The 22,472-nt window shown below is 43.2% G+C and overlaps 2 protein-coding genes across 4 annotated transcripts in view; both read left to right on the top strand.

The window, feature by feature from the left end:
• Positions 1-414: 414 nt before the first annotated feature.
• Positions 415-10,755, top strand: SNAPC1 (small nuclear RNA activating complex polypeptide 1). Of its 3 annotated transcripts, none has more exons than XM_052783451.1 (10): positions 420-591; positions 1,281-1,440; positions 2,680-2,820; positions 3,298-3,402; positions 4,439-4,597; positions 5,043-5,117; positions 5,781-5,843; positions 6,820-6,958; positions 8,284-8,364; positions 10,248-10,755. In XM_052783451.1, exons 1-10 carry the CDS (start codon positions 464-466, stop codon positions 10,277-10,279), a joined length of 1,083 nt encoding a protein of 360 aa, XP_052639411.1. In that variant the 5' UTR covers positions 420-463; the 3' UTR covers positions 10,280-10,755. The 3 variants fall into 3 exon arrangements, with proteins under 3 accessions (XP_052639412.1, XP_052639411.1, XP_052639410.1); XM_052783450.1 differs by having other exon boundaries at positions 421-591; positions 10,245-10,755; XM_052783452.1 differs by lacking the exon at positions 1,281-1,440 and having other exon boundaries at positions 415-591; positions 10,245-10,755.
• Positions 10,756-15,566: 4,811 nt separating this feature from the next.
• SYT16 (synaptotagmin 16) overlaps positions 15,567-22,472 on the top strand; it is a 121,970-nt gene continuing 115,064 nt past the window's right edge. Inside the window, exon 1 of the mRNA XM_052783449.1 lies at positions 15,567-15,650. Within this exon, the coding sequence (XP_052639409.1) occupies positions 15,638-15,650 (13 nt within the window). The 5' untranslated portion in view covers positions 15,567-15,637. The remainder of the gene's footprint in view (positions 15,651-22,472) is intronic.

Here is a 22,472-nt window from a genome sequence, read left to right as displayed (position 1 = left end):
AGAAGACCCCGCCGTTCCCGGGCCTGCCGGGCTGCGAGCCGGCGAGCTCGCTGGGGCGGGGAGGGGGGGCTTCTGTAGGGACAGGGGCTGGGAACGCCGAAGCCCCACCGGCATCCCCCGGGGCTGCGGTAGGGCGGCGGCTGCCCGGCCGAACCCGCCGGGCGCTCACGCCCTCCGAAACCCCTTCCTCCTCCCGGGCCGCTCGCCGACCGCGCCCCGGGGCCGGCCGAGGGGTACGTTGGCCTGTGTGCCCGCCGACCAGGCTGGCCTTCACGGCATGGGGCAGGAGGGACAGCCGCCCCCGGAGCGAGCTCCGGTCACCGACGGGACCCCGGGCCCCCTCCCTCCCTCACGGAGACGCCCCAGGTACACCTCCCGGCAACGGGGAGTGCGCAGGCGCGGGGGGGGGGTGTTGTGGGGCGGCTGCGCATGCGCGCGCGGGGGTGCGCGGAACGGCGGCGGGATGAGCTCGGTGCCGGGGCTGCAGGCGGACTGCGAGGAGCTGCTCGGCGCCTTCCAGGAGGCCGACACCGTCCGCTTCGAGCGATTCGCCGAGCTGTGGCGGGAGCGCCGCTTCCACACCATCTTCTAGTGAGTGAGGAGTCCCGGCCGGCCCATCCGCCTCCGGGCCGCCTCCTCAGCGGCCTACCCGCTGCGAGTCGCCCTTAGCGGCACCGGCTTGAAAGGCAGCGGGGCCGGCCGCCCTTTCGCGTGTCTCTGCGCGGTGCTCGGCGGCTGAGCCTCGCCTCACCTCAGGGAGTTTGTCTTCCCCCTCCCAAAGCCCACAGATCACCGCTGCTGAGCTTGCCCCTTGGTAGCGCGGAGGGCCTTAAAGGGGGGTGTTGGTGAGCCGTGTTTCCCTGCTGGCATAGTTTTTGGGAAGGGTTTGCCTGGCTGGTGTGTAGGTAAAAGGCAATGAAGCCTCAGACCCTGTGTAATACTGAAAAACAGTTACTAGTTCGATTTATTTTGTACACTACTAGCACATGTGATTTGAACACTGATGCTTCAGAGATTTTGATGCAACGCTCGTGATACGAGATTAAAAATGTGATTGGGGGGTATTTCATTTTTCACTTTACATCTAATTTAGTAGAAGCAATTATGTGTAGTGTTGTGTGAGAGCTTAAGGTCTGGCTGTCTTTGAAGACTTCCCAGAACTTGAGCCCTATGGTAATATGTTTTAAAATACCTAAAACTTGTCTCTGCATTATGGATTCTCTAAAGCCTGCACTTTCATAGTTACTTGCTTCAACATGCTTCCTTTTTGTTTACTTTAGTGGTAGAATAAGAGCTTTGGAGAGGAATAAGCTCACAAAGAAGACTTTAGAACTGGCACAGCAGTACTTCTTGCCCCCGTACGCTTTCCAGATTCGAGTTGGTGCTCTCTACCTTTTGTATGGGCTCTATGGTACACAGCTTTGCCAGCCAAAACAAAAGGTAATTGTTCTTGAGGTTTCATTCTCAGGAGATGCTAGATGTAAGATATGTGGTATAACTCTGTCTACTTTGTCATCATAAAGGGGTTGGGCATTTTCTCTCACTTTCTTAAAATAAAAATATTTAGAACCAGATGGTCCCTTTGGAAAAGGTAGCCTTTCAAGCACCTTTGGGTTTAAGAACTGACATGGTGGTGACTAAAGTATTGTGCGTGCCTCCTAAATTGTAGCTGTGATCTCAGAAGTCTTGTTTGCCAGAAAGGAAGCTTCTCTCTGTTCAACAATGAAGAAGACGAGCTTTCAAAATGGTAACGGAGAACGTGCTCATCAGCTCCGTGGAGGACTCCATTACATCCCCAGTTATTCCTTAGAATTTCAAAAGAATGAAGACTGGCTGAATTATTTCCAGTTCCTGTTAACCAGAAGTGGAAGTGGAATTTGTAAATAGGTTGAAGGGGTGAATGCCTGAATGACATGTCTCCTTGCTGCTTCTAGGACAGGAGACCAGTATGTAGAGAAGTTGGAAACTCGGTGCAAGGAGAAGTGGTTTAATTGGAAACTCTGTGTTGTACGTTGTGTGCATATGCACAGTTGAGTCCAAATTCTTTAAATAAGAAACTGAAGTCTAAGTATTGTACAATGATGCAATTACATCTCCTATCTTAACTTCAAAGATGTCAGTACCTTTTATGGAGATGAATTTAGGGAATTTTAAAACCACTGCTATATAGTAATTGTTAGAGAGTCTGGGAATTATCAAAGAAGCTAACTTAGGTAGAGAGAAAATGAACTGGGCAGACTACATGGGAGAGGAAGGAAAGCAAGAAGATAAGGATACTTTTATGAGTATTTCACTGGCAGCAAATCATGGTGTGAGTATTATTTCCTAGTCGTCTAGTGAGTGAGTCTCCTGGGTGTGTATTGTTTCAGGCATCTTGGAATGTGAAGAGTTAACTTTTTCAAATGTCAGAGGGCTTGCGTTCCATGTCACCGTCAAAAAAAGCAACTGCAGTGAGAATATTTAACACAAGTGTAATAAGCTTATCTGCATAAAACTTTGATAGTAGTAACAAATGTTATAGTAGAATCCTTTCTGTACTTCTGTGATCATGTGACATGTTACACTCTAGACATCCAAGCGCTGCGCATAGTATAACATGATCACAGCAGTCAGCTGAATTAATTTTTATGTGTTGAAATATGCAGATTGGTATGACAATATACAACTGGTATGTTGCAGATCAGAATCGCGCTCAAGGATTGGCCTGAAATCCAGAGATTTCAACAGGATCTGATAGACTCCCAGCATTATGATGCAGCATACATCTTCAGGACACTGCGACTTGCCAGAGCATTCCATTTCACAGCAATGCCAAAGCTAGTGAGTTATTACATTAATGACTTACCATTTTTAATAAAATATCTTCAGCTTTCAATGGCTGATAGTTCAACAGCACTCAAATATTTAGTTTAGCTTTGAGGCTGTGTTGAAATGTAATGTTTTGCTTTATGTAGCTAGGTCTGTGATGTAAAGCTTAGAGGATGTTTGAATGTAGCATGCTTCTCACCTGAAAATATTTTTTCAGTATCTAATGTTCTTATTAGGTTTGAGATGTCCTATAATTTGTGGAAATGTCAAACTCTTGAATCTGGGTGCTGGATTAAATTCTTGACTAGGGAATAATTTTTGAAAAGTGCCGACTCTGAGCACTTGACAGTAAAGCTGCATGCTATTGTTGATGAGACAGTTTTATGCCTTTCAGCATGTCTTGATGGTTGAATATGCAGTAAGAATTTTCAAGAGGAGGTGCCATTTTAAGTTTGCTTTTAGGTTACAAAGCATTGTCTCTTGCTTTAGCTAAACTACCGAACTAAGAAGAAGATTCAGGAAAATGAATTCAAAGAAGAATTTAAGGACCCAAGTAACAGAGTAAACAACCTCATCACTAATGATGTGTTGGAGGTACAGTAACTTTTAAACTACAGATTAATCACTGTTGGTTTTGTTTTGTTTTGTTTTTCTTCTTCAGTTGTCCAAGGGCTATAACTTATCTAATTAGCACAGTCTTGTCCTTTGTAAGTCTTCTTATGGAACGCAGACCAGGGTAATAGTCTGTGCCAGCAATTTTACCGAACTCTCAGAAACACGGCATTTATTTTTGAAGAATTGTGGTACCTTTTTCTATACTGAAATATGCTCTAATGTTTTGTGGTTTTGCCTTGGTAAGATGTAAAAGGGGAAGGGTATAAATGGTTAATTGTCACTTAGGGAGAGAAAAATGGAAAATAGTGGGTGGGGGAAAGCATGTTTGTTCTGATATGTCTGCAGGTTGCAGCTGGAGGCTTGATACTTGTGGTAATATGGATTTACTTATCTGCAAGTTTATAGCCTTCTCTAACCTTTATTTCTGCTTTTAAAACTTGGTTTTGTTTTATATGTAATACATTTTATAAAAAAATGGAGTAATTCAAGCTGCCTATAGGTTCTTATATTGCTCATTATGACTCAGTAATAGATCTTTGTTTACAGTTTTTTTTCCAGTTGCTGCTAGCAAATATGTATCATCAGTAAGGTTGACTACAGTGGTACAAAAATCAGTAATCTGTGAAATGGCAGGGTGAGGAGACCTGCTTCCTCGAAAGGAGGAAGTAAAATGCTTTCTCCAAAGAGATGAAAATAGACCATATCAGAATGAGACGTCTATGAACACTGATCCTGAGTATCACTTGAGACTTCCTTCTTGGTTTAATAATGCAAGATACTCTTTCTTCTTTTGCTTATTTGGTGAACTGATGGGACAGTGCTAGGTAGCAGTATTGCTAGGCTCCCTAAAACTGAACTGATCTGAACAGAATCTGTTTCTAACACTCCTGCTAGTTCCACAGTCTCCTTAGAATGGTTTTTATAACACTGGTGTTGTTCATTGAGGACTAATATTGCTTTACTGCTGGAATCTTTTTTTTTTTTTTTCCTGAAAAGAGTATCTTTTTTATTTTAGGAACTGATGAATATTCACGACCACTATCAGAAAATGAAGTGTGTCATTTCAGCTGACAAATCCCAGCCAGACAAGGCACTGAGCTTGATAAAAGATGACTTTGTAGTTACTCTTAAAGACATAACTTTGGAACATCAGGAATGGCAGCAAAACAGAATGGTAGGTCATATCGACCATTGTGCTGTGGCAACTTAACAGATTGTATGAACATGTAAGAACTGTCTTTCTTAGTGTAATTACCTCTGAACATAGTTTGTAAATCTCAGATTTAAGTAGAAGGAACTGTAACACTGAAGACACGGAATGAGTAAAACCCTAGGCAGAGTTACGGTATGGGAGGAAGGACGTGGATTTGTATGTGGTACTGCTTCTGTGATAATGTAAATGATTGCTGAGAGGTAAGCCCTTGAAGATGTGACTTATGGGCAATATTAGAATGATCCTATGAAATACCTCTTATTCGTGGATCAAGGAAAGGCCATAGTGTAAGATCGATGAAGAAAATGGACATGTGTGTAAATACTCATTTTGTTTTTCACAATTCTTGGATTTTAGCTGCCTTGTATATGACAGACATTTAAAAGAACATTTTCTTTTTTTCCAGAAATTATTCCTAAATGCCAAAGAAACTGATGAAATACCAAACAAAAAGGAAGAAGGGACTTTGCTAGAATCAGAGGTAAGAAGAACGAACTAGTTTGCTACATAGTGCAGGTCAAATCTGTTTGTGTTTTGACTTCAGATCACAGGCTAACCAGTGTAAGTCAAGACTTGATAGTGTCAAAGTAAGTTCCAGGAATAGCTAGTGGGGCTGGTTGTTTTTTGTTTGTTTGTTTTTAAATCACATTGTTTTCTGTTAAGCTGTGAGCATTCACTGCTGTGATAGCTCTTGGATGCTTGTAATAAAAAGTCTCTTTCAGGTAAGGAGGGGAAAAAGCTGTGTTTTCTTGGCCAGACTCCTTTATGGTTCCTCCTGGAATTTCAACTAAATGCAATATCCATTTTTTTAATGCTACAAAATTATCTCAAATTGTACTTATCTGCTTATTTCAGCTTTGAATTTGAGTAAGATGTGAAGTTTCAAATTTGATTTTCTCCTTCTGGCTTTGTAACAGCGAGGCAACGCAAATTATGGTCTGCCTTCTTAATGAAATTTGAAATTATTATTTTTATTTAAGTAACAGTTCAACAGCATTCTTATTATAGAGAACTAATTCTAATTATAGAATTACAGGTGTAGTGAGAGATTGCTCAAGTGATTGTCTGATGTGATATTTCATTTCAATACTGCTATAATAGAGTATGAAAACTTTTTCTGACTGATCCTGTTGTTTCTTTGCAGGGTTCTGAAAGAGCAAATGCATTGGCTAGAATCAAGTACAGGTCTTACTCTGCAGTTGTTGAGGTGGGTATAAAATTTGATGATAGGGATGTATTTATTTTTAAAGAACAATTTTAAGTACCACTTTAATGTAAATGCTGGGTCAGAAAGGAATGAGTTAAAATTGCACTCTGTATTTCAACTTTTGAATGTTCTAGTTTTCCTAACACATTGGGGAAACCTGAAGCTCTTACTGTTCTTGTTAGATTTGTGGAATCAGTACAGATATGGTCTATGCTTGGGGGATTTTAATTTACAAGGTATCTTTTAATGTCTATGCTCTGTTTAAGTAGGTGGAATTTTAAATAGATGGAATAAAAATACTTCTGAGTTTAATTGCTCAAATTCCTTGAAGCTTAGATATTGGAATCTCTGAAGATGCTTGCGAAAATGGCATTTGGGTGTTTAAAGTCTGTTGGAAGTTCTTGGAAACCTTGTTTCAATAACTGCTACTTTAAAAATATTGATGATTTGTCTCTTTTTATAGCAGGCCTATGAGAAACATCACAACTTTCCCTGTTTATTAAAATCTCATATTGAAAAATACATTATTAAATGAAACAGAGCTCTGGAATGTATAACAGTCCAGACTTGTGAATATGCAGTGATAATGTTTTCTAGGCACCTAAGCAAAATATGACAGTAAAGAGGCTTTATGGTTCAACAGTTTTTGGAAGTGTTCCTTTTGCTTGAACACAGTGGTGTGCAACATGGTGTAGGTTGATACCAACAGAAAATGGTTTGAAAATAAATGAATATTTAATTACCTGAATATTAAATGATACACCCACTAATTATAGAATGGCGTTGTCCTGTTAAAACTGAAGAACAGTAGTAACTAGTGGGAATCTTCCCTCCCTCCCTTCCCCTTCCATCCCTTCTGCACCCTGACATGTAAGTTGGTCCTTGCTGATTTGTAAGGTACTGGGTGACATATAGGAATATCTGGCTGTAGAAGTTTAGCCTTTTTGTATCATTCATGTGTATGCTTGGGTTCTAGGCTTCCAAATCCAGAAGACATCGTCAAGTAAAATTAGAATCTTCTGAATCGGGATCGAATTATGGGAAATCTCCAAGCCGAAGTAAAAAAACCAGTAGGAGACCACAGCCAGCAAGAAGAGATTCTTTGGAAATCGAAGGTATTTCTCCACTGCATTTGTGAACCTGGAGAGACTGCAAAAGTTTATACATGGCTTTGCTAGCTGAGGCACCTGGTTTTGTTTTTACCATTGATCAGTGGAGGTAGAAGATTAAAGAAATATTTTGTGATGCCAGTATCATATTGAACCTTTTTGTCTGTTTTCCACACTCTGGTCAGGTAGAAAGGCAACATGAGTGCATGCAGTTTATTGTTACTCTGAAGTCTCCTATACAGTCCTACTGATTTTTCTCTGGAAAGGCATGACCTTGGAAAAGCATGTCCTGTGTGGCAGTGTCTGAATTTTTTCCTATTGCCATGTAACAAACATACTGGAGATTAAGATATGTGTCTAACTGTTTCTTCTTCTGACAGATAGCTTCTGCTTTTGAAGCTTTCTGATGAAAATCAGCCTATCTGATAATTTTGATAGTTTGTACTATCTTCATGAAATCCAAAGTAAACCTTCCCTGTTTCTATTCTGTTCTTGAGCTCTTGAAGGAATATCCTCTAATATTTCTGAAGAGAAAATGATATTGATGTCTTAATGACAATGATTGTAAGACTAGTACCTGCACTATCATCTCAGTCATTCTCCTTGCAATACTTTTTATTTATTTTGTTCTTTTGTTACTGACATTTTTAATACTTCCATGTGAATACAAATCTTTTGTCAACAACTGATGTAGTTTCAAAACTCTTTTCAAATTGTTTCCTTAATATCAGTATTGCAGTTATAAGTTCTACATGTTTTTAGTTTATAGCTAGACTTAACTTTTCCCTTCTTGACAGGAGGGGGTTTTTTATATACCCGTGACTTGGTTTTTGTAGTTCTGTTCTGTAATTCTATTTTATTTCTCCTGAGCATTGTAATTTTAGCTAGGAATAAAAACAATTTGAAGGAGCAGATGTTTTTAAAACGTTTCAAAGTTCCAAGCTCTGTTTTCTGACTTGCGTAGCTTCTGCTAGAAAAAAAGTTACTGAGAAAATTATCCCTCTTCAGAGGTAAGCATTAGGCAATGTTGCCTTTGCTTCACTTTAGAACAGTAGATGAAGTGTTGAAGAGGAATAAGGGCGTTTTGAATTATCTCTGTACTGATTGGAGTTGGTGATTAATATGCTTTAAACTTGTAGTGTTAATTACTTGTTATTGAAGGTTTCTTTAGTGAGCCGTATGAAAGTACTGTGAAATGTAGGTGTTTCTCTACAGCCTTTGTCTAGAAAGTCAAGAGAGCAGCAAGTGAACAACCTGTTAGCTGCTGGATCTGAGATGTAGAAGCAAAAAAAAAAAAAAGCTGACAGTTTTTCCTAAAAATCTATCTGCAGGTGAAATGCAAGTGGCAAAGGAAACTGTTACTCGGCATATTGGGATGCCTATAATCACAGAAGAGAACTCAGATGAAGAAGGTACGATTGAAATTCTAACAAACTGGTGACTTGTTTTTTAATAGCTGTCTACTATGCTGTATGTTTCTGAAACTAAAGCTGATATTTTGGACCATGTGTTGCTGCCTTGCAAAAGCTAGATTAGTTTTTAGCCTGTAAATTGTTGCATTGAAGCTTTGATTTGAGACTTTGTTATGAGCATACACATGGTGGCAAAATCCTGAGGGTCATGTTTTTCTACATAGATTTATTTCATTATCGTGTGTTCAGAGTTAAAACTGGTCCAGTTAAAAGGGGACTTACTATTCTGTAATACAAATCTGGCTTGAAGAGTTCCAATGGGTAGGGAAAAGTGATTTTTTTGGTCATTCTCCTACTTACAGAAGATACCTGTTCTAGTAACTATGGGAACTTATGTAACCTGTGCTCGAGGTCAGAATAGCCCTTGCTGCCTTCACCTTTGTGGAAATGAAGGGACATAGAAGTTTATCCTCTAGCATTAGTTTCAGTTGGGCAATGCTTCAAGGATTAAGTTCCAGTATACATGTACAGTAATAGCATTCTCTGCTGTATTGGAAGTTGTCTGACATATATGGGGTAGATATTCTGGGAACTGCAGCAGAAGAGTGAATGACTTTGCTGTCACTCACATTACTGGAAATAATGTAATTTTTATTTGGAAGGAATGGTAAAGCAGGTTTTTCAAAGCTGTGTGGAGTTGCTCTACAGATGGATCAAATGCATGTAGTACAAATTGAGATGTTAGATGATCTTGAACTGCTCTGCAACTCAGAAGCTTCAGGGTCTGCTCTTAGTATTGCTTGAGGAGAACATAAGCACCACAGAACAGACACTGCACAAAGAAAATTGCATCCTCTTTATCTTGAGGTACCTCATTTAGCTGTGCTCTGGGAAGAGCCTGGAGTACTGCTTTGCTGCCATGTCTCAAACACAGGTAGTGTTCCTGGGAGAGGAGCTGGCCAGCTAAAGGCATGATTTCTACTGGCAGTTCTACCTAGTCTAAGACCAATGGGTCTTGCTTACGTAGTGGAAGGCAGACTTGATAGACCAGAGATACTGGTTCTTAACCTGACAGAGTAGGATTTAATTAGGTTGCTTAAAGGGGAAGCGAAGGGTTAAGTACGACTTTTGTAAAGCTTTAATGACATAGATGAGTGTGAGGAGTACATCTTTTGGAGTTAATTTACTATCCAAATTTGTATGGAAGGATATTTCATACAAGGGAGCATGATAACTATTAAAATACATTTGCAGTGAGGTAGCACATTTATATTTTCTCTTTTTAAAAGCAAAAGAGCATCCTGTAGTACTGAAATGAGATTACATTCTCTGATCACCTTAGTTGTAGACAATGTGAATTCATTCAATTTTAAATGGTCAGATTGAAGGCACAGCGGTGCATTTAATATTGTACGTACTTACTTTCCTTCAAGCTGTTGTGGACAAAAAGTTTCTTTCTAAATCAGGAACATTCTCCATTTCCCAGAATGCCAGCATTCTGAAATGTTAAAAATACCCATAAGCAATCTCTTCAGGTATTTTATGCTTAATTTTGTGAGTATTCCATTCATCAAACTCGCAACAAAATCTTAAAAGTGTTCATGAGGAGCAGAAAGCTCTCAAGATTGAATAAGTTTTGAAGTACAGTATTTTGTTCATCAATGGAATTTTAATTGATATTTTGAATGATAGCGTGCTGTAGAATCTAGAAAGATTCCCCCCCCCATATTTAAAACCATGGGGAGGGGGATTGGGAGGAGATCTCAAGAGCTCATCTAATTAATTTTCTTTGCTGGGCAGAATTAATTCTACCTTAATCGTTCCCATGAGGGAAGATAGATTGAAAAGCTTGTCAGAAAAATCTCTTTATTTGCTTTCAGAAGTACCTCTCCCCAAGAGGAAAAGAAGATGTTAGAGGATCCAGTTGGAGAAGCACTAATGTTAATTTTAATGACAAAACATAAATGTCAGAGGTAACACAAAGTTCTTGTCTTGGATGCCTTTGAATGTACAACAAGAAGTGTCTGGGACCAGAACCACAGGTGATACTGGAATACTGGTAGTGACTGGTATACCTTAACTGTCTCATGATGGTGCAGCATCTGGTGCCTTTATTCACCTGGTGAATGCTTCTTGTGGGAGACAAAGTTGCTGTGCCCTGTTTGAGATGGAAAGAGAAGATGGTTGCTTGTTGTATTTAGCTTGTACAACGCGAGTTATCACTTGGAACTCATGTTGATGTGCAATGATGGTTTTAGCTGAGACTGTTAAAAGAACAGCTCACAAAATATTTGCCCATATGAGACATGTTTGTAATCTTTTATCTCTGAACATAAAATTAAGGTTACTGACTGTTGAAAACTAGTACAATAAATTATTTTCCACACTTTACTTGCTCCATTTTATAGTGTGTAACTTCAGCAGTGTTTATCATGGTTTGATCCCACAGGTGTGGGAAATGAACTTGGTGATGAGCCTTTTATTGTACTCTGTCTCCAGCGGATCTGGAATCATTGTGTATTCAAATGAAGAACTGTAAAGTGCGTTTATTAATTCTGCAGATGACCCTAAGCTCTACAAGGGCAGGACTGGAATTCAAAATGGTCTTTATAAATTGGAGAGGAGTGGAAGAAGTGGGTGTGGAAATAGACATGAAGCTCAGTACTGAAAACAGGTACAGGATGGGGAAATGATTGCTAGGCAACAGTACTGCAGAAAAAGCAAACAGACTGAGAATCATAAGCTGGAGTATTTTCTGTAAACAACAACAAGCACTAGAATTCAAGTCATTCAGCCCTGAAAGGCTGTAGCCTTAAATACCCCTGTCTGGCCCCAACAATTCAAGACGAATGTGGATAGTTATTCTCCTTGGTATTTTCTCCAGTTGATGATAGCTGTACTATCAAGAATGGCTGAAGGAGTTGAGGTGTCCTCTACTACAAGAAGAAATATAAAATAGAAATCTGAAAGGTTTTGAATATAAAAGGGACCTAAACTGAGTGAATTAGTTTGGTAGTATGACTCTCAAAGGCCAAAGGAATTGAAGTGCCCTTACCTAGAAGAAGAGACACTGAGTGGAAATATAAATGATTTGACTATAAAAGGGGCCTGTATCAAATGCATTGGTTGGTAAGGAGGAATGGGCCTAAATGACAAACAGGTTGGACACTCTAAAAACTACTAATTAAGCACCAGTGTTGCACTCAACCTTTTTAATGGGAAAAGAGGAAACACTTCATAACAAAGCCAAAACCTTGCTGTATAGTAAACTGAACAATCAGATATTCAGTTGAATAACCAAAATCTTTACAGTCTAATCTGAAAGTCATTATTAGTCCAGATCTAATTATTGCAGAAAAAGAATACTTCTATACAGCAAAAAAATCTCTGTAGTGGTAATAATACAGTTAAATTTATCATACATGCGCTTAGTTTCTACCCCTTTTTCCTGGTTTAACCTTAACTCTTCCACTGCGCTTTTGGTCCTAAGGTTGTTAGGCTTAGTCTGTGGATAGAACATGCCATAGATGTGGTCTGTTTTAAAAAGACTAATCTGTAGTTATAAAGGTATCATTTCTGTAAATCTTGAACAGTTTGGTTTTAACTGGGTTTTCAGACAGTAATGATGCTTGTGCTTTTCTGTTACCAGCACAAACTCGTTCTCCCGCTATGCATTTCTGCTCCTAATTTTTGGTGAGCAGATACAAGAGACAAAAAGAGTCCTCTTAAGGAAAACTTAACCAGATGTGTTTGCTCAATATTTTCTGCTCATCTTAATGCAGTTAGGAACCTGTTGGTAATACTGCATGTATCAGTTTTGTCAATTCCAACTGCTGCTTTGGGTGTGGGTATGCAGGCTGATAGAGACGCTTTCTGGTATCCTCACATTGTAGGGGATGGATAGCAGTATAGGGGAGCAATTTGGAGATGAGGTGCAGTGGAGTACTTGAATCTCTTCATGGGAAATCCCTGGATGGCTAAGAAAGATAGAGATGAAGAGGAAGAGTTCTTTCTAGCAGATACTGGGACTACAGCTTCAAATTCATCATTTCTTATGAGTTTCTTCACTTAGGAAGTTGCTTAAGGATGAACAGCACCAATCCTCTTTTGCTGTTTCTAGGCACGGAGGTTAAGCTACGTCTTCCAGCTACATGATATTGGGTTCTTCCTTTGAAGGGAAACTTGAAAGTGACTTCTCTTTTTCTATTTCCCTCCAACTTACAGGTATCTTTCTCAAGGAAGCTAAAGATTAAACACAGCTACAAAAGCTTATTTTTCATTTTCTTGACAGGCTATTTTCAGCTAAATTATTATTCCTTATGTATGGCATTAGTTTATTTTAACATACTTAAAGAATATGTTTAATACTGTTCCCTGCAGTGACACTTTTTCATATCGTGACCATCTTGTTTCCCTCTCCTTGTACCTTTGAACCATCCCAAGAGCTGAGTAGGAGAATTTTTCAGAATTTTCGATACTCTGTGCCATGAGTCTTCCCTGCACACGCTTCTGAAAATGATTTGCAAATCAACGTCGGAAGCATGCAAAGGCTTGACTAGGCATGAAGATGGGTGCAGTCAACTAGCAGTTATTTTAATATTGTAATTATGAAAACAAGTGTTCTTTAATTTGTTTATAAAATTACGTAGATGTAAAATGGAAGTTATGCTTAAGGATAGACTTAGAACTGCTGACTATATACAGTGGTAATATTTAGAACAGTAATCCTGAGAATTTAGAGGCAGCTGTAAGCAAAGTTTCATAATGCTGGTGTAATTTTTTTTTTTTTAAATAAAAATCTCTTGCTGCAGTCTGATGGGCAATTATGGGCTTTGAAGAACAGGAGAGGGACTTCCTAAAATGCTTCATCGAAGCAAGCAGCTGTCATTAAAAAACCTCCACCTATCCCCTCCTTCCCCTGCCAACAATAGTAAATCTAGACTTCCAAGAATATTTTTTTCTAGTATCTAACTTCTCTCCTGGTTATAGCCTCAGCTAATACAGTAGTTAAAGGCTACAAGGAAACTCTCTCTCTGTAATGCCAGCCTAACTTCCAGCTGACCTGGTGGATCGGAATGAGGCAACATGACAGTATGTATCTGGATGTTGTTACAGTTTTCGTAAATAAATTAGAGAAATATGGTTTGGCTGAAACTTCTCCAAGATGGATATACAACTGACTGAAGAACTATATTCATACAATAGTAATCACCATTTCTTTGGCAAAACTAAAGGATCCTCTAAGTGGAGGTTTGAGCTAGTGCTATGCAATGTTTACGAGTGTAATGTGGGTGATGAAAAGCAGAATAAACTTAAAACACTTATAGGTGACATCAGTTTAGAAACTGTTTAAGTGGAAGACGTTGTCCAATATAATTTTTATTCTTATAATGGGAGAAATCAGCAAGGTCTAATTAAGTAAAGGTAAGTGCAAAAGGCTGCACTTGGAAGGACAGATTAAATGCAAATACCAGCTCGGGAATGCGTGTGTAAGCAGCTGTTCTCAATCTGGAGGTTTTTGCAGCCCTCAAACCGAAGGTGGATCAGCAGTATGGGGGTGAGGTGAAAAATTCCAAATGCCATGGATGGCAGTGGTGATCTGTGTTGTGTATAGTTTGGGGAGGATGCAGACATCACCTCTAGAATAATTAGAGAATCCTAAAAAGGGCAACAAAAAGAAAACAGACTGCAGGAGAGTTTAGTCTGGAAAAGAAAGGGTTTGAGAGTGAATATAACAGTCTTCCTGGTAACGGTCTTTACAGCTTTGTAATATGTGTTTACGTAAATGGTGACTTAATTGTTCTCCATGTTCACTGAGGTAGAGCTATAGAATCTGCAGCAATGTGAATTTACTTAGTAAGAGATTTTTGCAGTTAAATAAACAGTTTGGCCTTATAACAAACAGCAGAATCACTTTTACTGTAGGAGTTCAAAACATTGTTGGAAAAACAGTCATGGTTGTCTGAGGTAGACCTAATCCTGATTTGGAGAAAGGAGATGGACTAGAGGATACCTTGAGGTTCCTTCTAGCCCTATACTTAAATGTTTTACATAACAGGACCCTATGCAGAGAGTTTATATTCTTTCATCACACCGTGCATAGCAAGTTCTTCAAATGCCACAGATATTTTACCCCTTCTTTTCTGGAATGTGTCATTTTCAGGTTCATTCTACTCTGGAGTTGCCCATTCCCATTTTACAAAGCTTGCTGTGCGGATCAGGCTTCCTTACCCCATTTTCATCTTTGTCTTCACATCTGGGCAGCTGATTAAGCCTGGTAACAGAATACTTCCCTCCTCCATCTGTATGCAACCCAACACTTGGAAATGAGACTGTGAGAACTTCATGAGCTACAAGGGGTTGAGAAATGTGCTAAAACTCCTTGCTCTTAGCACTTCAGGGCTTGGGTCAGGCTTCTCTGTGCTGCGCCGTAGTTTGGCTGCAATAGAAACATGCAAAGCAAAATTATCTTGCAACAGCTTGAGCTTTCTGTAACAGACACAAAACTGCTTCCTCTTTGGTCACAGAAACGTAAACCTGGATGTGGAAAATAGTGGAGGACATAAGGGCCAGCCAACAGCTATTAAAGGTTATCGGAGGTGGGGAGTAACTTGTTTCTTCAGAAGAGAGTTTTGTATGTGTGATGGAAAGTGAGGTAGTATTTAGCTCTTAGAGGCAGGCCCAGCGCAGCCTCCTGGGTCTCCACATTAGTTTTTGACACAGGGCTGCGTGTTGACAAAGTCCACCCGAGTGAGGGTGGAGTTGGCTGTCGTATTTTACGCACACTACTGACAGGTCAAGGGAGCCCTGAGCACTCGTGAAAAGAGCTGGCACAAAATTTTGGAAGACGGGGTGAAGCTGCTTACCCTCCTAAGTTAGAGTCGGGTTTTTTCGTGCGAAATTTCAGAGTCCCGCCTGTGCCGTTCACGACCCCCGCTGAAGGGCCTGGGGCCGCGGGGCGGTGGGGGTGCAGCCGAGGCGCACCGCCCTTCACGCTTTCCCCCCCGCCTGGCCCGCGGGCCGGGACAGCCCTCCCCGGCACCCGGCGCTGCCCCGGGGGGGCGGCACGGCCGCTCCTTCCCGTAGCCCCCGGGGGACACCCCCCCCCCCACCTCCCGCCTTCCCCGCACCGAGGCGGGGAGGCGCCGTGCGGGTCAGCGCGCCCCCTCCCCGCTGGCGGCGGCGGCCCGGGCCGCCTCCCCGCCTCGCCGCGGCCGCGGGGCTCCGCCGCCATCGGGCAGCGAGCGCGGGAGGCCGGGCCGCCGCCGCGGCCATGGCGACGGACGGTGAGTGCGGGAGGCGCCCGGGGCGGGGGCGGCCTCCCCGGGGAGGGGGCTGAGGCACCTGCCGCCGGCCGCGCCCTTCCCTGGCGGGCGGTGAGGGTGAGGGGCTTCCCCTCCGCCGGGCAGGGCCGAGGGGAGCGGGGCGCTGAGGGTGAGGGGGCAGCGGCGGGGGACGGGCACGGCGGGGTGAAACCGGGCCCCGCTCCGGCGGCCCTGCCTCTGCGAGCGGCGGGGACGCTCCGCAGCGGGGGCCGGGGCCGCGGGGCCCGGCCGGGCGGGAGGAGGGGGTTTGTGGGGTGTCCGTCCTCCTCCGTCAGGAGGCCCGGCTGTGCCGCCCGGGCCGGCTGCGGGCGGTGCACCCTCCTCCCGCCGCCGGGATCTCGCTGGGGATGGTGGTGGTGGTGGTGTGCCCTCCGCACGGGAAGAGATGGGTAGGTGAGTGCACACGGACACGAATGTTAGAGAGAATAAAGACGTAGGGAAGCCTGCTTTTAAGATACTGATGAAGAACAGGTGTTCTTGTATTACGGGAGACTTGTCTGTGGCTGAGAGACTCGGAGTCGTTGGGTTTTCTGACCGTGCTGTAATACAAATGATTTCAGGGACGATCGCCTTCCATTTTTTGATTGATGAGGTTGTTGCCTGCCCAAGGACACGTACCACCCTGGCTTAGGTCTTGGCCGCGGTAGTGGTGCTGCTGCACGGCGGGCAGGTGTTTCTCTTAATAGTTCAGATCACAGCACTGGCGAGTTAAAACCTGAATTGCTACTGTTAGCCACGGTCCTGGCTGTCCCCTCCTGATTTACCGTAGAAACACCAACATCAACTCTTACTGAAGACTGCTAGGTTGGTTTTGCTTTATCTTTTGCCGGGTTGGGGGAAAACAATCATGTGAGCCTTTAAGAGATATCAGGATGGCACATAGCAGTTTATAAGCTCTGAGGAGCGAAATCCTAGGCTTGAGCTTTTCAAAAACATTGGACTTAATGGGGAGTCTAATTTCTCTCTTCCTTTTGTCATTTGGTGATGCTCACTTGTGTTTGCTGTTCCTCGTTTTCTTTCGAGGCTGTGTCCCCAAGGAAGGGTCATCTCAGGCAAGGCCCAGGCTGATGTGACGTGGAGTCGTTCAGTGCTTCAGGGTGGCCTTAGGAGAACTAGGAACTGACCTGGTTTGTTCAGAGTAATAGTAGGCTTTTATGTAGCAGAATCTGTCCTTTTATTAGTTAGATCCTCAAAGCAGAGATCCAAAGGCACTGATAGGGCTCAGTACATAATTTAATTATCATTTGTTTATATTTTATAGCATTTTACAAATTAATAAAAATATTGTGGGTTGGCTTCTCACTTCTGTTCCTGCTGCACAAATATGAAATGGATAATTGTACAATATTTAATTAATCAGACATCCTTCTGACCCGAAAGTCAGCAGAGCTATTGCTTTGTTCCTTAAACAAGAACAACTCTGTCTCCTCCAAATACTTACAAGAGGTATTGTTTGTTTAATGTACCTCTTCTTCTGGTAGTAGGTTCAGTCTTTGGGCTGAGGTAGTCGGTGGGCGACTGGTTAAGGTGTGGGGACAGCTGAGCTCCTACCACCCTGGCCCTGTGTTGTCGGTTTCAGGTGCACAGGGCGCTTGGATCAGTTGTGTGGACTGGCGCTCTCAGCCTGGGATTGTAGCAGGGGTGAGGAAGGCACCGAGTGAGATTCCATTTTGTAGGTTGTAGCTCTGAGATCAGAGCCGGGCACCCAGAATGTTGGTGTTCCTTCTGGTGAAGGGGTATTCGAGGAATTTTTTTCTAGGATTTTAACCTAGTCACATTATGCTCTTTTCTCTCTGTAAGTGTGAGGAGATTGAACAAAGCGAGCAGCAAACAGAACATTAAGCAGTTACTTATGATGCTGTAAGTTAACTCCTCATAAGCCTAACAAATACGAGGGATGGGATTCACCATGAAGTATGATCAGTGTGTTGATACAGTGATTTTAAGTGTAAGAAGGCAGCCCGGAGACATGTGCATCATCTTACGGTTTAGCTGCTGAAGCTTTGGTGTGGACCATCATTTCCCAGCCTGCTTTTAGCTGAGCTTTGCTTGAGAAAGTTGGAAACCTTTGAGCTTCATTGGTTGCTGTTCCTTGTGGTTCCTTCCATGTGTTGCTGTTCCGGGGCTGCCAGTGCCTCTCACTGGTGCAGCAGTCAGACCCAAGCTAGTAAACCCTGCTAAACCCATCTGACTTGGTCCAGAGCCATTGAATTATCTTGCACTGCCCATTGTTTTGTGTGCCAGTCCAGATCTAGCAAACTTCTTTTTCTTCTGCCCTGCTCTGTATCTCAGCCTTAGTCATCTTGTCTTGTAGAACTGAGATACGTGCTATGGGGTGTCCTGTTTTCAAGGCTACCTGTGTGCTTTGCGTTCATTAAGTTACTTGGCAGCTTGCAATACCTAATCTTGGTAAGCACACCTAACAGTTAATTCCTCATCTGTTTGAAAATTACTAAATGTTTTGATTGAGAAATAATAACCTAAAGTAAAAAAGATCAGAGGGAAGCCTAATATTAAAATAAGTAAGCTGGCATTCCTTGGATTTGGTGTACTTATATTAAATTCCGCTCAGATATAAACTATTATTTTTATTGAAATGGGGAAATCTGGATTGTTCTGTTCAGCTTTATATCTAGCAGGCACCTCAGCAGTTGCCAACCCTGCCCATACTTGCATGGAGCAGTGGCACCGTCGGCAGAACTGGGGGTTCTTCTCGACCGGGGGGCTTTGGGAGGAGTGGGGGCATCCTGATAGCTCAGGTAGTGTTGACTTCTGTCCTTGTATAAGAGCTGTTCCTCAGAGAAGGAAATAATGGCCAGGGGGTCTCTCTTCTCTGATTTTGGGCTCCCAGAAGAGGTGGTGGTGATGACTTGAGGTGATCAGCAATATGTGTTACAGCAGTCCGCTCTGATTTTTATTGTTAAATAATTCATTGCTTCTGCTGGCTGAAGAATCGGAAGTGAGGGAAGTTTGGTCTCCAGTAACTTCGGCTTCAACCCAATTTGAAATGAGTACAGCTTGGATGCAGTTCAGGTCAGTGCTAAAGAGAACTGTGGATCATTTGAATACACTTCTAATGGTATTAAAGGCGCAGGAGCAGGCCGTCCCCATATGCTGAAAGACGAGCTGGCGGGGAAGAAGACTGGCCTGGCTGAACAGAGAGCTTTGGCTGGAACTCAGGAAAAAAAGGAAAGTTTTTGAACTTTGGAAGAAGGGGAAGGCAACTCAGGAGGACTACAAGGATGTCGTGAGGTTATGCAAGGAGAAAATTAGAAGGGCCAAAGCACAACTAGAACTTAATCTGGCTACTGCCACAAAGGACAATAAAAAAAATGTTTCTATAAATAAATTCACAACAAAAGGAGGGCTGAGGAGAATCTCCATCCTTTATTTGATGCGGGGGGATACATAGTGACAAAGGACGAGGAAAAGGCTGAGGTACTTAATGCCTTCTTTGCCTCAGTCTTTAATAGTAAGACGAGTTGTGCTTGGGGTACCCAGCCCCCTGAGCTGGAAGACAGGGACAGGGAGCAGAACGAAGCCACCATAGAAACGGTTAGTGACCTGCTACACTACTTAGACACACACAAGTCTATGGGGCTGGATGGGATCCACCCAAGGGTGCTGAGGGAGCTGATGGAAGTGCTCACCAAGCCACTTTCCATTATTTATCACCAGTCCTGGCTAACCGGGGAGGTCCCTGTTGGCTGGAGGTTAGCAAATGTGACACCCACCTCCGAGAAGGGCTGGAAGGAGGATCCGGGGAACTACAGGCCTGTCAGTCTGACCTCAGTGCTGGGGAAGGTTATGGAGCAGATCATCTTGAGTGCCACCACATGGCATGTACAGGACAACCAGGTGATCAGGCCTGGTCAGCATGGGTTTATGAAAGGCAGGTCCTGCTTGACTAACCTGATCTCCTTCTATGACAAGGTGACCCACTTAGCGAATGAGGGAAAGGCTGTGAATGTTGTCTACCTAGACTTTAGTAAAGCCTTTGGCACTGTTTTCCACAGGATTCTCCTGGAGAAACTGGCTGCTCGTGGCTTGGGCAGGCGTACTCTTTGCTGGGTAAAAAAACTGGCTGGATGCCTGGGCCCAAAGAGTGGTGGTGAATGGAGTTAAATCCAGTTGGTGGCCGGTCACAAGTGGTGTTAACCAGGACTCAGTATTGGGGTGAGTTCTGTTCAATATCTTTATCAATGACCTGGATGAGGGGATCAAGTGCACCCTCAGCAAGTTTGCAGATGACACTAAGTTGGGCAGGAGTGTTGGTCTGCTGGAGGGTAGAAAGGCTCTAGAGAGGGATCCGGACAGGCTGGATCGATGGGCTGAGGCCAGCTGTATGAGGTTCAACAAGGCCAAGTGCCGGGTCCTGCGCTTGGGTTGCAACACCCTCATGCAGCGCTACAGGCTTGGGGAAGAGTGGCTGGAAAGCTGCCTGGTGGAAAAGGACCTGGGGGTGTTGGTCGACAGCCAGCTGAAGATGAGCCAGCAGTGTGCCCAGGTGGCCAAGAAGGCCAACGGCATCCTGGCCTGCATCAGAAATAGTGTGGCCAGCAGGAGCAGGGAGGTGGTTGTTGTCCCCCTGTACTCGGCACGGGTGAGGCCGAACCTTGAATAATGTGTTCAGTTTTCCGCCCCTGTCGTGGTTTAAGCCCAGCTAGTGACTAAACACCACGTGGCTGCTTGCTCACTCCCCCTGCCGGTGGGATGGGGGAGAGAATTGGAAGAAAAAGTAAAACTCATGGGTTGAAATAAAGACAGTTTAACAGGACAGAAAAGGAAGGGAAAATAGTATAATAATAATAATAATAGAATATACAAAACAAGTGATGCACAATACAATTGCTCACCACCTGCTGACCAATGCCCAGCCAATCCCTGAGCCATGGTGCCCCCCGGCCAACTCCCCCCAGTTTATATACTGGGCATGATGTCACATGGTATGGAATACCTTTTTGGCCAGTTTGGGTCAGCTATCCTGGCTGTGTCCCCTCCCAGCTTCTTGTGCACTCCCAGCCTCTGCTGGCAGGGCAGTGTGAGAAGCTGAAAAGTCCTTGATATAGTGTAAACACTGCTTAGCAACAACTAAAACATCAGTGTGTTACCAACATTATTCTCATCCTGAATCCAAAACACAGCACTATACCAGCTACTAGGAAGAAAATTAACTTTATTCCAGCCGAAACCAGGACAGCCCCTTGCTACAAGAAAGACATTGAGGTGCTGGAGCACGTCCAAAGAAGAGCAGTGAAGCTGGTGAAGGGTCTAGAGAACAAGTCTTATGAGGAGCGGCTGAGGGAGCTGGGGTTGTTGGAGAAAAGGAGGCTGAGGGGAGACCTTATCACTCTCTACAACTACCTGAAAGGAGATTGTAGCGAGGTGGGTGTCAGTCTCTTCTCCCAAGTAAGAAGAGATAGGACAAGAGGAAATGGCCTCATGTTGTGCCAGGGGAGGTTTAGATTGGATATTAGGAAAAATTTCTTCACTGAAAGGGTTATTAAGCCTTGGAACAGGCTGCCCAGGGAAGTGGTGGAGTCACCATCCCTGGAGGTATTTAAAGACGTGTAGATGTGGTGCATAGGGACATGGGTTAGTGGTGGACTTGGCAGTGTTAGATTAATGGTTGGACTTGATGAGCATAAAATTCCAACCTGAATGATTCTATGATTCTATGGTATCCTCACAGTATTAAGTACATTCTGTACATTTTTAAATTAAAAACCTCCCAAGAGAATATATTTAAAAGAGGGGATATACATGTGACTGTTCAGAGTAGTTTTTAAATACTGTAGATATATTGGCTTTCATTTGAAAGTTCATGCCATTGTATCTGGGTTTTGTTTTTCCTGGCTTAGGATGTGTAGAGAAACTGGCAGTGTTACAGGGATGCCCAAGTTCTCTACCACAGGTCTGTGGCATTCGGGCTTAACCACATTTTACATCAGCAACCCTGTTCGTTGCATGGATGAGTGTGCTGACTGTATTGCGCCCAAAGGCAACTTCACTCTGCTAAACGTCTGTTGGTCATTTGAACAAGCTCTTAATTAAACAATCTATACTTATGTATTTGTATCACGTCAGGTACATGGGTATCACGGTGACGTAACGTGGCACTGATACTTATTAGTGCAGTAATAAGATCCCAGGCGCAGTAACTGAATCCTGAGTGAATTATTCTCCTTAAAGAAGATGCTAGGAAGAGGATGCGGGTCTGGTGTAGCAGTCCAGAGGGCGATACTCTTGTTCTCTGGGCTCTTAGGATCCTTGTTAATACGAAAATACAGGCAAGACTGGTAGATGCTTCTTTAAGGAAATAAGTGAATAAACTGCCAACAGCAATCCAGAGTCTTGTTTATTAGCTTCCCATGTCTTTCTGGATGGCATGAAAATGTGAGTCTTGAATTTTTATGGTGGTGTTAGGAGTTAGCATGCCTGATGTGCAGTCTGAGAAGATATGTACCTATTGCAGCTCAGCATCTCTCAGGTGCAAGTAAAACTCTGTTTTGTGGCAAGGATGATCCCTCAGTACTGTGTTTTCTCAGGGCATCATAGCAGAGTGAGCTCTGTCTCCTGTAACCTGTGATCCTGAGTTGCTCAGGGAACAAGGAGCATGGAAGGGTTTTTCTGACAATAAGCCGTGGTGGTCAGGGTCTCTTGCCTCAGGCTGTGACTCAGTTGCCCTAGGAAATTACCTCCTGCACCTGTATGCTTGATTCCTGACTGTAAAATTGCATATAACTGTGGAAGGATTTCTTGAGTACTGCCACACTGGTACAT

Source organism: Harpia harpyja, chromosome 3, assembly GCF_026419915.1.
Source record: "Harpia harpyja isolate bHarHar1 chromosome 3, bHarHar1 primary haplotype, whole genome shotgun sequence".
Lineage (NCBI taxonomy): Eukaryota > Metazoa > Chordata > Aves > Accipitriformes > Accipitridae > Harpia > Harpia harpyja.
Note: the sequence above shows the minus strand (reverse complement) of the source record. Positions and strands in the feature narration are given on the sequence as shown.

What these genes read in the sequence shown, in the direction of transcription:
- SNAPC1 (XM_052783450.1), top strand. Translation starts at nt 464, where the DNA reads ATGAGCTCGGTGCCGGGGCTGCAGGCGGACTGCGAGGAGCTGCTCGGC. An exon ending in CGCTTCCACACCATCTTCTA is followed by an intron (nt 592 to 1,280) that starts GTGAGTGAGGAG and finishes TGTTTACTTTAG; the next exon opens with TGGTAGAATAAGAGCTTTGG. An exon ending in AGATTCTTTGGAAATCGAAG is followed by an intron (nt 6,959 to 8,283) that starts GTATTTCTCCAC and finishes ATCTATCTGCAG; the next exon opens with GTGAAATGCAAGTGGCAAAG.